The sequence below is a fragment of the Oryx dammah genome, unplaced genomic scaffold (assembly GCF_014754425.2).
Source record: "Oryx dammah isolate SB20612 unplaced genomic scaffold, SCBI_Odam_1.1 HiC_scaffold_2, whole genome shotgun sequence".
NCBI classification, from domain to species: domain Eukaryota; kingdom Metazoa; phylum Chordata; class Mammalia; order Artiodactyla; family Bovidae; genus Oryx; species Oryx dammah.
In genome coordinates this window covers 182,679,300-182,692,929 of record NW_024070186.1, presented here as the reverse complement: position 1 = coordinate 182,692,929, position 13,630 = coordinate 182,679,300, and the positions used below count along the sequence as shown (strand labels likewise).

Sequence of the window (13,630 nt, the reverse complement as noted above, 5' to 3'; positions counted from 1 at the left end):
CCAGGGCTTATTTATCTTATAGCTGAAAGTTTGTACCTTTTTAATGCTCTCAGCCTGTTTGACCCACCCTCAGCTTTGGTACTCTTAAGGATTATTGAGGTCCTCAAAGAGCTTTATGAGTTTTATCTGTTGATATCAAAACTGAGAAAATTTAGAAATATTAATCCTTTTTTGGGAGGTGTCATTTTATTTCTCCTTATACATAAATTCATCTTGGTTTTATAGTGTATTGTTGTAATAGTACTACTGTTATATTTGTGCACATTTCAGAACAGTATAAGATTTTATGACGGCTCTCCACTGTGGCGCACAGGCTTTCTCTGGTTGCGGTGAGAGGGAGTAGTCTCTGGTTGCCATGCATGAGCGTTTTTTGTTGTGGCACGAGGGCTTCTCTGGTTGTGGAGCATGAGCTCTAGAGTTCACGGGCTCAGCAGTTGTGGCCCTTGGGTTCTTTGTTTGTGGTTATGTAGCCTTAGTTGCCCCGAGGCATGGGGGTATTTTAGTTTCCTGACCAGGGCTTGAACCCATGTCCCCTGCATTCTTTTTTTATTGGAATATAGTCGATTTACATATTAATTCTTTTAAAAGTAACTGTACTGAACTCAGTACATATAAACAAATAATATATCTTAATGAAAAAATAACTTTCCAAAGCAATCAGAAATTTTTACTTAGAGTGGAGTTATTTTATGGTTTGTAAATCTCTAACATGTAGCTTAATGATAGATAGCTTTTGCTTTTTCTTGCTTTGGAACGTAGCCACTTGAGAGATAATAAAAATGAGAGGGGAAAATAGCATTCTTTTAAAAATATTGTGAATTTGTGAACCTCCAAAGGGAGTTCCTGGGGACTGTTAGGAGTCTCCTGACCAAACTTTGAGAACTTCCGCTTTGCACTAATGCTTCATTTTTTTGTTTTTTAAGCTGAATTCTTTCTTAAGTTGGTTTGTAAGAGATTTGATGGCATGTATCTTAAAGTCTTTTGTATTTCAGGTGACTTACTGAGTAACCTGTTGCAGAGTCCTAGTTCAGCCAAACTGTTGAATCAGCCAATCCCCATTCTTGATGCGGAGAGTGAGTATATCTGTTCCCTGGCCTTGGAGTGCCTGGCCCATCTCTTCAGTTGGATTCCTCTGTCTGCCAGCATCACCCCGTCCCTCCTTACCACCATCTTCCACTTTGCGCGCTTTGGCTGTGACATCCGGGCCAGAAAGATGGCATCAGTTAACGGCAGCAGCCAGAACTGTGTGTTGGGTCAAGAGCGAGGCCGGCTAGGGGTCCTGGCCATGTCCTGCATCAATGAACTCATGTCCAAGAACTGTGTGCCTATGGAATTCGAGGAGTACTTACTGCGTATGTTCCAGCAGACTTTCTACCTCCTGCAGAAAATCACCAAGGATAACAATGCCCACACAGTGAAGAGCAGGCTAGAAGAACTCGATGAGAGGTAATGAAAACAGGTGTGGCTTCGGCTGTGCCCCAGAACGGGCCTTGACTGTTGATCACGTTGTGCTGCCTAGTGTCCGTAATCCTCTTTGGTTTCAGAACCTGGGGCTCCTGGTGAGGAACGGAGAGGTAGGTATGTGCCAGTAAGTCTGAGCTTAGCCAGGAGGGCTCGGGTGGTTAAGGGAAATAAGTTGAGGAGGAAAAGCGATTGTACATTGTACAGGTTGGTTGTCTTCTTTGCCCGTCCATCTCCTGTCCTCCCTTCCTCCCTCGTCCGCCCTCTTCCTCACTCTTTGCCTGCAGGTCTGAGGTGGTGCAGGAGCGGGGACCGCTGCTCAGGCAGAGCCAAGCACAGGAGAGGAGGCCCGTGGAGGTACAGGAGTTACACTCGCCTTTCCTCGCTTGGTGTTGCTTGTTGGTTCTCACTGTTTGACTTTTCCCAAATGAACGTCGTGCAGTGTATAGGAGTGTTGTCACTATTGTAAGTTTTACGCCGCTGGCAAGGTTTCCTCAGAAGAGAGGGGAGATGTTCATGTGGGCAGACATCTGTGTTTCTTGGTTACTGTCCTCTTGAAAGCAGCCTAAAGTCACTTCGCCTGTCTTTGTTAAGGACTCAGATGACTCCACAGTGAGCTGAGGCACAGTCTCATTGTTTATTTCCCTTAGAGATGATGTCATTTATGAATCTTACTTACAGTGTTCATTAATGTGATGCTACTGCTGTGTAAAAACGGGAAGATCGGAAGCTTATATATCAAGAACATTATGTTGACCGTTCAGAAAGTTTCAAGCAGATAAATTGTATTGAATTAGTAAATATTTCTAGATGGCCTGGGAGCAAAAGTCGTTAGTATTTCAATCAGTTTTCCTTGGTTTGTTTTTGTTGTTCTATACAGAATTAAGCCATTTCCTTTTCCTTAGAGTAAGCAGTGGGATATAAAGTCAAGTGCCTAAAGTCAAGACGGTTCTAGTCTTTTTTAAACTTAGCGAGTTTGACAAGTTTTTCTAAAGTTGAAAAAAATTGGTATGTACGATTATTTTGGTTTGGTTCATTGTGAACAAGCTTTCTGTGAAATTTTCTTTGTATATTCACAAAGGAACTCATCATCTGATATGGTAATATGTGGGTTTATTTTGCATTATTTGACAATGGCTTTCTATCTGAATTCAAAGGTATCAGCTTTCAAACACACAACTGTATATGTTTATATCCTTTGTAGCTTTGGTTAAGTAAGGCTGTATCTTCGTATGGTTAAAAAAACCCAACAGTTAACCTAGCAGCTTACACCAAGCATCAAATAGATATCAGTTGTTTTGACTTTGACTTGTAGTCTAATGTCTGTTACGGCTTACATTTGGGTGGTATAAAAATGTCGTCATGGATGATGTATACTGATTTTGTCACATGTAACTTTTGTGCTCTTGGTTTTATATTTTAATCCTATGCTTCCTCTTGCCCTGTGAAAGCTGAGAGGTGCCTGGAAGCAGAAAGGTGACATGAACAATACTGTGTGCTTGCTTCCTGGCTCTTGGGTCCCTTCCCCCTAATTCTAAACAGCTAAGTCCTTTCTCAGTTGTTTAGGAGCTACTTAACCCCAGGTTTCTTGCCTCTCTTCTCCTGCTTTTTTTTCTAACTTTCTACTGCTCATTAGCACCTCTACCAGAAGGTGGGCAAGGGAAAGAAAATGAGGTGAAATAAAATCTGAGTGTTAGCTGCCAAACAGTCTTGCCTGTATTGTTTTAAAAAATTGAGTTGGAGATGAAAATAAAATTGAGATTGTGTGTTACATGACCTACGACTTTTCCTTATTCTTTTATGAGTTACGGCTTCCTAAAGAGCAGCAAAATGGTTGACAGCTTTGAATAACCACGTCAAAATGTAATAAGCAGAGCAAGGAATGAAGAGTTCCTGCTCTTGAGTCTTAGTGATTGAAGACTTCAGAGAGGAGTTCTTTTGTACTTTCCCATCTCTAAGAACAGTTGATTGGTGCCTTACTGTTTTTTAAGTGTTTGGCCCCGTGATCCTTATCAAACAAAGTAATTTTTTTTTTTTAAAGCTTCAGATAAACTTACCTGTGTGTGGTGGCCACACAGACCGATTGGTCACCCTCAGGTGCTAGGTCCCAGGAGCAATTTGGGATGTTTATTGATGGGCCAGTTTTGCTCTTCTCAGGACTAGTCTTCTCCCCCTTTATTATCTCATATCTTTGCTTTAAACAAAAAGGCCAGCTTTTTGCAGTTAGGACTGTCAGAATTGCTTTTAGCCAACATATAATTTTTGGCTAAGACCAGGTTTACCTTTTTTAATCAGTCTCTGAAATGTGATTTATGGAGGTACACCCATCTCATTTTCTAATCACCTTTTGGTATTGAGGGGCTTCTAATGACAGTTTCTGAAATGTGAGAGTGATGATGTGCTGTGTATTTAATAACAGACATCTCTTATCCTTACAGCTGTGACCCACACTCCTCTGTGAAATGATTTTTGAATACAAATGAATTGGGAACTCCCTGTGATGTGAAAAGAAAGAGCACTGGATTGGGAGTGGATGGTGGTCCCATTCTTCCATGAGCTGGCTGAGTGACCTTGGGCCAGTCACTTTGTCTCTCTGGGCCTCATCTGTAAAATGAAGCATCGCTAAATTGTCCCTGAGTCTTGTCCAGCTCGAACAGCCCTCCTCCCTTACTTCTGAAATTTTTTAGAATGGATTGGGATGTGCTATGTTTAATTAGCACCAGAGCTAGAGGGTGGGGAAAAACACGAACATTGGGTTGCAAGCTTGCATAGATCTTACCTGGATGCCACGCCTTTTGTATAGCCTTGTTTTGTTTTGGGGTTTTTAGCACATTTGTTGTAATATTTTGGCCTCTTAGCAAAGAAAACCAGCCCTCCAGACGTGCCACATTGAAATGACAGCCGATCCGCCCATTGACCTTTTTAGTACCATTTCCTTTCCCTTTAATTGGGTCACTGAGTTAGCAAATGTGAGGATGCTAGCTTATAAGGTGCCTTAGTAGATGGTATCTGAGGATTAAAGTTGCTTTTCTGCTGTGTTTCAGGTGGTAATGGAATGAAGGGTTGCCTGAGCTGTAGGTAATTGTTGCAGGCCTTTATATTTTTAACTGAAAATATGTTATAAATCTGTATAGTTCTGTACTGAAAGAAATTTGGATTGAATTGAATTCTCCTCTAAGGAGGTAACTGAGTTTCTCACTGTTGCCTTTTGTCTTCTTGTCTTCTCTAGCTACATCGAGAAGTTTACTGACTTTCTGCGGCTCTTTGTGAGCGTTCACCTAAGGAGAATCGAGTCCTACTCCCAGTTTCCTGTGGTGGAGTTTTTGACACTTTTGTTCAAGTACACATTTCATCAGGTAAAGCACTGGAATGACCCATATCCATCCCTTTCCCACCCAAGAAGCCCACTTTGTTATTTTGGGGAGAAAGAACTTTATTTTATTTTGTGAACATTTACATAGCGCTTACTATATGAAGATGAACACCTTTATCCTTCATAACAACCCTATGAGGTAGGTATTATTATCATCCCCATTTAACAGATAAAGAAACTGAGGCACAAAGAATAACTTGCTGAGGGTCTTAGAGTTGGTAAGCAGTGTAGCCAGAAATTGAACCCATAGGGCCTTTAGCTGTAGTCTGTAGCTGTCACTAAGCCTTCCCACAAGGAGACGGCAGATAGTGCAGCTCTCAAGAGTTCAGTTTTGGTGGTCCAGTTGTTCCCCCCATTCAGCAGTTGTTTTTTGAGCTCCTATTGTATTTCCTCTTAAGCCAAGTCCTTTCTTTTCATTAGAATCTACATTCTGGTGACCCAGTATTTTTGTTTCTGTATATATTTTAGCAACTTTATTGAGATAGAATTTACTTGCTAAGAAATTCACCACTGTAATTGTACAATTCAGTGGTGTTCGGTAGACGTATAGACTTGGGCAGCCATCATCACAGTGCCGTTGTGGATCTTTCAGTCATGCTCTTTCACTTGTGCTCATTTGCATGTCTTTTTTTCCCCCTTTTATATAATTGTCTTTATTTTTTTAAACTTTATTTTGTTTTGGGGTATAGATGATTAACAATGTTGTAATAGTTTCAGGTGGACACCATAGAGACTCAGTGATACATATACACGTATCCATTCTCCCCCAAACTGCCCTCCCATCCAGGCTGTCATGTAATGTTGAGCAGAGTTCCTTGTGCTACACAGTAGGTCCTTGTTGCGTGTCCTCTTTAAAATAAGCTTTTTGGGGAGTTCCTTGGTGGTTAGGATTCTGGGCTTTCACTGCCATGGCCTGGGTTCAATCTCTGGTCAGGGGAATTGAGGTTCCGCAAACCTCAAGGTGCAGACTGCCCTGCTCCCCTCCAAAGCTTTTTGTTGAAGGGTTACACACCTAAAGAAGTGTGTAAATCATATGTGTACATCTTCATGAGGTTTCCCAAAATGAACAAAGATTTCCCAGGTAACCGCCACCCAAGTCAAGAAATAGAACGTTACCAGAATCCCCAGAAATCCCCTCATGTCCTTCCCAAATCCTCCCCAGTTCTGACATCAGCAGCTCAGATTAGTTGTGCCTGTTTTAGAACTCCTCTAAATGGAAGCATACAATGTAGATTTGTTTGACTTTTTTCATTCAACATTATGTTTATGAACTTCATCTGTGTTGTGTGTGGCAGGAGTTTGTTCTCACTGATTTATAGAAAGTCATTAGAAAAGCCGCGCCACTGCTGACTTGGGCTACTTCCAGTTTCTAGTGGTCGTGAATCATGCAGCAGACGTTCTTGTGCCTGCCTTTGGTGACATGCATGACTTCTTCTGTTGGTGTGTACTAGGAATGGAACTGCTAGGTCAGGGAGGGCAGCTGATTTTATAAATAGTCAGTTTGGTAGTTTGAAACATGTTGTAACTTCATGAGGCTAGAGGAGAGGCAAGGGTGGAGGCTGGGAGGGGTGTGTGAATGTAATAGGGGATTTGGAAGGGCATGGGTGGAGGAGGAGGAGGTTGAAGAATTGATGAGATGTCTGATAGAGGGGCCAGTGAGCTCAGAGCGAGGAGGAAGCCAGCTAAGCTCACCAGGGCTAATATGGGACAGAGAGGTGATGCGATATAGGAGAGTGAGGATGTAGGAGAGAAATATCAGAAATGGGAGAGTTTTGACATTGATCTGGAGAAACTGGAAGGAGAATTAGGAAAAAAGGAAGGCTTTGATTGATACTTTAGAATAAGTGCAGTAGATGTGAGGGAGAAGGAACCCGTGCTGGGGGCAGAAAGAAGGGGTTTATTTGGGAAAACAAAATGAAATGTCATATAGCTTTGCTCTCTGTGTAAAATGGGATCTTTTAAAGATGCATGTTATAGAAGAAAGCTTAAAAAAATGTTTTAAGTATGCATGTCTAATGACTACTTCTTTGGGTGTTTGAGCTCTGGTTATTTCTAGCAGGCCTCTGTCCTTGGACAAGTCTTTTAAATTTCTAGGGATTTAGACTGCAGGGAGGCATCTTTTTTTTTTTTTTTTTTAATTCTTGACTGAGCAGGGTCTTGCTTGGCACACGAGGGCTTTCTCCACTTGTAGTGAGTGAAGGCTACTCTCTAGCAGCGGTGCAGGGGCTTCTCATTGCACAGCACGGGCTCTAGAGCATGTGGGCTTAGTAATTGTGGCCCATGGGCTCAGTTGCCCCGCGGCATGCGGAGTCTTCCTGGACCAGGGATGGAACCTGTGCCCCCTGCATTGGCTGGCGGATTCTCAAACATCGAACCACCAGGAAAGTCCTCTAGTTCTCTTTTTGTTCCTTATCTTGTCACCTTAGCAGGTGACTTTACTTCTGAGCCTTGGTTTCTTTAGTCTATAAAATGGAAAGAAGAAAAATTTCTCTCCATTTTCCAGGACTATTGTGAAGGTCAAATAGACCAAATGCAAAAGGAAACAAATCCCCTGGAGAAAGAAGTAGTGGTATCATTAGTTTCTAAAGGCGCTTGCCAGTTAGTCTTTGTTGACTAACTGGCTCTGGAATCTGATGAGTAAATCTGAGTATAGATACATTTTAGAAAGGAGTCTGTGAGGGCTCTGCAGAGTTGACACCAAAAGTGCAGTCAACCTATCCAGCTTTATGACCTTAGCCTTCTGTGCCCAGAGCAGTCAGCAAAGGCCAGATTGTGGGCAGCACAGGAGGCCTCACAGTGGGGCCTGTAGATGTGGATGTAAACCGTGGTGTTTCAGGTCCTGAAGAGGGTGTATCTGCCCAACTTTCTTCCAGCCTCAAGACACATAGTAAATCCTCAATTCAAAGGCATGAGAAAGACGTGTGTAATCGTGAAGCACTTTGACATAGCCATTAGCTCTTGGCTTTTCTCAAAAGCCACATGCATCTGATCAGTTATGTTTTTTGGTGAGGGAGCTGGTAGGTATTGCTTTTCAAATCAAGGAAAGGCGACTAGGTAAGCTCCTGACAGGAAGCACAGCACACTACAGCCAGGACAAGGCTCCATCTCCTGGCTGCCAGTAGAGTGCCTGTCCCCAGGCTACCCATATTATTTCCACATGGCTTATTGTGTTTTTTTTTCCCTGCTTATTTTTCGAATTCATTTTGTGCTCTGAGGATGGCCCTGCCAGTGGTCCTGATTGAGCTGTTAGCAGTCTAGTTCCAGGGCTGCCCTGTGGATTATGAGTGGAGTCTGCCACTTTAAAAAATAAAAGTTGACATATTTGGCTGTGTTGCGTCTTAGGTGTGGCGCACGGGCTCTCCGCTGTGGCACATAGGCATCCCTAGTTGTGTAGCACGGGCTCCAGAGCTCCCGGGCTTAGTTGCCTCACAGTGTCTGGGATCTCAGTTCCCTGAGCAGGGATCAAATCCAAGTCCCCTGCATTAGAAGGCGGATTCTTAACCACTGACCACCAGGGAAGTCACTGCCACATTTTTTAAGTTTATAGCTTTTCTGTCTTAGACTCAGCCTGGGTATAGAGCTCTCACTGTACACCACCACCATTGTTGTAAGTTACCTCTTAGACAAATTCCATACCTGCCCATGTAAACTTCTGGATTTTCTTGGATCAGAAATGGAAGGAAGCTGATCTAAGAAGATGGTGTTATTATTTCTTGCCATATCTAGTCCTGCTACCAATGATGTAGTTGAATGGAGTAATCACAAGTAAAACCAAGGAGTTCTTGTAGGTAGCAAGAATTTGAGGGGATACATAAGGGCTTGTGGGGCGGGGGTGCCACAGATGAAACTGAATGGGTATGAGGAGGACTGGATACTGGAGAAAAGCGTGCCTGGATTTTACAGAACTCCTGAGAAAGTGCAGTGGTCCAGTTGCTACGACCCTACAAAGACTTGCTCTCTTCTCACTTTGTCCTTATCAAAACTCAGGCGAGAGGTTGCTGTTAGCCTGTTTGACACATCTACTTTGCAGATGAGCCGGAGCCTGCAGGTCAGACTTAATGCGCTCACTTTGTCTTGTAGGAAGACTGCAAGTGTTTTTTTCCTAATGTTCAGATGTGTAAACTTGTCACTTAGAAGCCACTGAAACTTAGTTTTGGTTTTATAATAGTACATAGTGGAAAGAGCATTGGCTGGGGGAGTAAAGAGACCTGCTCCTATCCCTGACATTGAACATATCTCTGGATCTCAATTTCTTTTTCTCTGAAGCAGATTTGAATCGGAGGATCAGTGAGAACTCTCCACATCACAGTCTCAGAGTTCAACATAGGTGTTCTCTCGGCTTATTTTGTAAATTGGTTTGTTCTGCATAACATCTCCTTAATAATATGTCCCATGGTAACCTTGTCTTGTTAGTTCAGCAGGGCCCAATCGTGAAGACCAAATAAAAGACACCAATTGTGGTTATTACTAAGAAGTCGAGGGAACCTAGGCTTATGGTTGTAGCGTTCTGGTGGAAGTAAACACTGGTGGGTGTGTTTCTAAGGAGTAGTTCCATTAAGTAATTTCATTGTCTGGATTTCTTTTGCACCATAGCCTACTCATGAAGGTTACTTCTCTTGTTTGGATATCTGGACACTCTTTTTGGACTATCTGACAAGTAAAATTAAAAGCCGTCTGGGAGACAAGGAAGCAGTTCTCAACAGGTAAACCACAGAAATATTAATAACTAGAAATAGACATTTTGGTCAGTTTCTCTTGTGGCCTAAAGAGTCCGCCATGCAGTCAGACTGCTTTAGTGAAACGGAGTCACATAAGCTGTTCAGGTAGTAATGCCATTGAATATTGTCTTCTTCTCTTCCCCTTAGATACCTCATTTTTAAAAAACATTTTTCTGATTAAAAAAGTAACATGTATTAAGTTTTTAGGTATGATAATGCTTTTGTGGCCCCTTCTCCCCCATGATCCTTACTTTATAGAGATATAAGTTGAAGTATTTATTGGATAAAATGATATGACATCTGAGATTTGCTTTAAAATAATTCCCTGGGGCTAGTAGGGGAAGTGGGTTGATCATGTGTTGACAATTGATGTTGAACTTAGTTGATAGGAACTTGGAGTTCATTGTATCCTCACTTCTTTTGTATGTGCTTGAAAATTTCCTAAATAATGAATATTTGTCAGGGAAAAAAGTATTTAAAAAACTAGCAAAGATAGAAAAATATAAAGAAGATAAGTTTTCTGTAATCCCACTATCCAGAGATAGTTTTGTACTTCTTGTTATAGTTTAGAAACAGAAAATGGGGAAATGTTTTTTCCCCACGTTTCTCAAGACCATTTTTCTTGTTTGCAGGCAGAAAGTATGTTTCCTGTACACTGTGGTCCTTAAATATCTAACTATTTGAAGCTAATATATCTAGAGTGTTCAGCACATTACAAATGCTCAGTAAATAGTATCAGTGGTGGATGGTGGAGACGGTGAATACGTCTCTCCTAGAGAGTGCCAAATGGAGGTGGTGAGAACTCCCATCTGGGGAGAGTTGGACTGAACCTCTTAAAACCCTTTCCATTTCTGAGGTTTGAAGAGTTTTTAAAATTCTAAACGGTATTTGCATTCCAAGTTTAAGCATTTGCACTTTGATTTCCCAAACTATTTTTATGATTGCAAAATAGCTTCCAGCTTGTTATGATGTCAGGTGACATGTGGTTCTGGGTAGTATATTTGTGTATCAGAAACCTTCTTACACAACAGTAGATCCTGTTTTTGGTGAACTTGCCAACTGTGAGTAATTGTGTTGTGCCAGATTCTCTTTCTTGTATGCTGAGCAGTCGCATCCTTTGCTCTTGGGACTGTGCCTGATTTTGCTATATTTAAGTGGTTAGATGTTCTTTCACATCGCTCAGACTTTTTGGAAGAATAAGCTGAGGACATGATCAGCACGAAAATGCTTTTAAAAGCACAGTACAAATGTGCTTTAGGTGGGGAGAATATGGTATTGTTCCACTGAGAAATACTTGTGCTGATTACTGCACCAATAGAAGGAGCAGTGGTGCAGTTTAAATTCCTTTTCTGCTTCATGGCAGCAGTGCTACTTTTGGTCAAGTCATATGGTAATCTCATTTCCTCTTGCAAAATGAGCATACTAATACCTCTCTTGTAGAACGGCTAGGATTCAAGGAAATCGTCTATATAGAATACCTGGCATAGTATCGATCACGTGTTAGGCACTCAGTGGATGGTCACAATAATGACCACACAGTAATAATAAGTCATGGAAGATGTTGCTGTTGTTTGACTGAGGTGGTGACTGTGGAGTTAAATGACAGGACCCCTGGACAACAGAGACTCCTCAGCCCACTTGCAGATGTTGACCTGCCTGCCTGCCCAGGCATCTGTCGTCACAGTTGTCAGCGGTCCTGGCTGACCACTTTAAACACTAGGGATTTTTCTCATTGATCATTTGATTATTATCCTAAATAAGGCTTTCTGATTTTTCATGACTTAAAAAAATACACACATAACACTTTCATACTTTAACAACCCAAACGTTCAAAGCTCGTCTGTGGTTTATGCCGTTAATGGTAACCATCATCTGGGGGAACAGCTTGTCAGTCTGACACCCCCTAGTGGTCAAAGGTAGTAGACGACAAAGAAAGATGTACAGTGCAGTCTACTGCGTGCTCAAAGAAAATAGTTGAACTCTGTGTTTCCTGTCACCTCTCATGGAGCATATTTATAGACGTACATACTCAAAAAACCTTAAATGAAAGTTTTGAAAGTTTGGCAACCACAGCTGTGGGTTATCTTAGAGATCCCAATATATTGAAGCAGCTGATAAAGAGCACTGGCTACAGATAATTACTGCATTGATTTTTAGTGAAGAGCTTGTCAATGCAGTCAGATTTTTTTCAACTGATAAAATATATCTGAAAGAAGTCAGGGGGCTTTTGTGACTTGAACCAGAATTTCAGAAGCAACTGGTCTTGCAGGAAGTAGTCAGATGTTTTCTTGGTGTCTTAAATGGGAGACGTAGGTGTGGTTAAGTCGCAGAGACAGCATTCAGTTCCTGTCTCTTGTGGTTTATAGGTTTTGCATCATTCCTCACAACAAAGTGGTAGGCTTTGTAGGCTACAAATTTAGAAGTACAAATGTACATAGAATTATTTTTGGTCCTAGGAGTTTGGAAATTGGAGCTCCACATGTTCCTTGCTCAATGAAGATGCTCAAGAATTTCTTGTTCAGAGCTGGTGGGGACTTGGGAGAACTTGAGTCCCATTGTTAACAGATAAATATTTTGTAATGCACCCAACTGAATTAATTGCTAGTGGGGTTCACTGTCCAGGTTTGCCATTTTGAATCAGTGGTGTTGGAAGACCTGAATTTCAGTCTCCATTTCCCCTTTGTACTTTGGGAATGGTTGTGCCTACTTTACAAGTTCTTGAGCAAATTAAATGAACCAGTGTGTATAAAGTACCTTGGCTGATAGTAAATGTTCAGTAAATAAGTATTAGTTCTCATCCTTTGTCTCTCTTTCTCTAACTTCCTTCTCTCTGTGCTTGTCAGTGTGTAGGGAGACACCTGGGTCGAAACTTATTTTTATAGGAGGATGAGGAAACTTGCAGTGCGTTAAGCAACCTAAAGTTACTGAGTCATGTCCTGTGAACCCCTTTGTCATGAGAGTACTGGCAGGTGCTGGCCACAGACCTGCCAGGGATTCCGGGTGACATTAGACTGGACTGTAAACAAACGTGGGCAGGCGTGAGAAAACTTGCTGCCCTTTTCTTGTGAGTGGGTTTTTCTGCTTAGTAAAGAGGAAGTGCCATTGTGACACACAGCATTTTGATACAGTTAGTAAAAGGTATTAACTAGGTTTATGTCAGGGCTCCAGTAGCTTTCTAGCTCTTGATACACGAAATTAGTGCTGTTGACTGCCCCAGAGAGCAAGTGAATAGGATATATTCAAGTGAATAGGAGAATATTTCACTGAGCTGAAAAAGCTATCCAGGACTATGCTTTGGTGCTTTGTAGTTATCTGACTTGTAGGTTTGTTTATTTATTGCCTGCATATTGATTCCTTTGTTCTCTTTCATTCATCGTACACTTACTAAGCAGCTGCTATGTAGTTGCCTTAACATAACATTTTATTTAACTCTCAGAAGAAGTTGGGGTGCTTCTGAAATCACATTTGTGGTTTGATCCATACCGATCTGTAGGTTTAGTTCCATTGTATATTTAAGCATTTAATGCTCTTAAGTTTCCCTCTGAGCACTGCTTTAGCTTTATCTATCAAATTCTAATAGGTATTAGTTTCCTTTTCATTCAGTTTATTTTGTAATTCCTCTTGAGAATTCCTCTTTGGTGTTTAATTTCTAAATATCTGAGGATTTCCCCTGTGTCTTCTTGCTGTTGTTTTCCAGTTTATTATGATCTGCAAACATATTCTGTGTGGTTTCAGTTCTTTTCAGTTTGTCAGGATTTGCTTTATGGCCTGCTCTTCTTGGGGCTTATTCACTGTGCTTGAGAGTGTGTGCTCTGCTGTTGTTGGGTGGAGTGTTATCGATATGTCAGATCAGATTGATTGATAGCGTTCTACAGGTTATCTTTTTATCTGGTTTGTTCTATCAGTTACTGAGAGAGGGGTGAATTCTCCCGAGTAAAGTTGTGGATTTGTCTACGTCTCCTTTCAGTTCTATCAGTTTTTGCTTTGTTTGTTTTGAGACTCTCTTGTTAGTTTCTAGAGAAAGAAATGGCAACCCACTCCAGTATTTTTGCCTGGGAAATCCCATGGACAGAGGAGC

The 13,630-nt window shown here is 41.5% G+C and overlaps 1 protein-coding gene across 2 annotated transcripts in view; it reads left to right on the top strand.

The window, feature by feature from the left end:
• Positions 1-13,630, top strand: part of XPO6 (exportin 6) — a 107,043-nt gene that overhangs the window by 55,192 nt on the left and 38,221 nt on the right. For both annotated transcript variants that reach the window (XM_040258494.1, XM_040258487.1), the window contains exons 7-9: positions 993-1,446; positions 4,691-4,817; positions 9,428-9,537. In XM_040258494.1, coding sequence (XP_040114428.1) covers positions 993-1,446; positions 4,691-4,817; positions 9,428-9,537 — 691 coding nt within the window. The remainder of the gene's footprint in view (positions 1-992; positions 1,447-4,690; positions 4,818-9,427; positions 9,538-13,630) is intronic.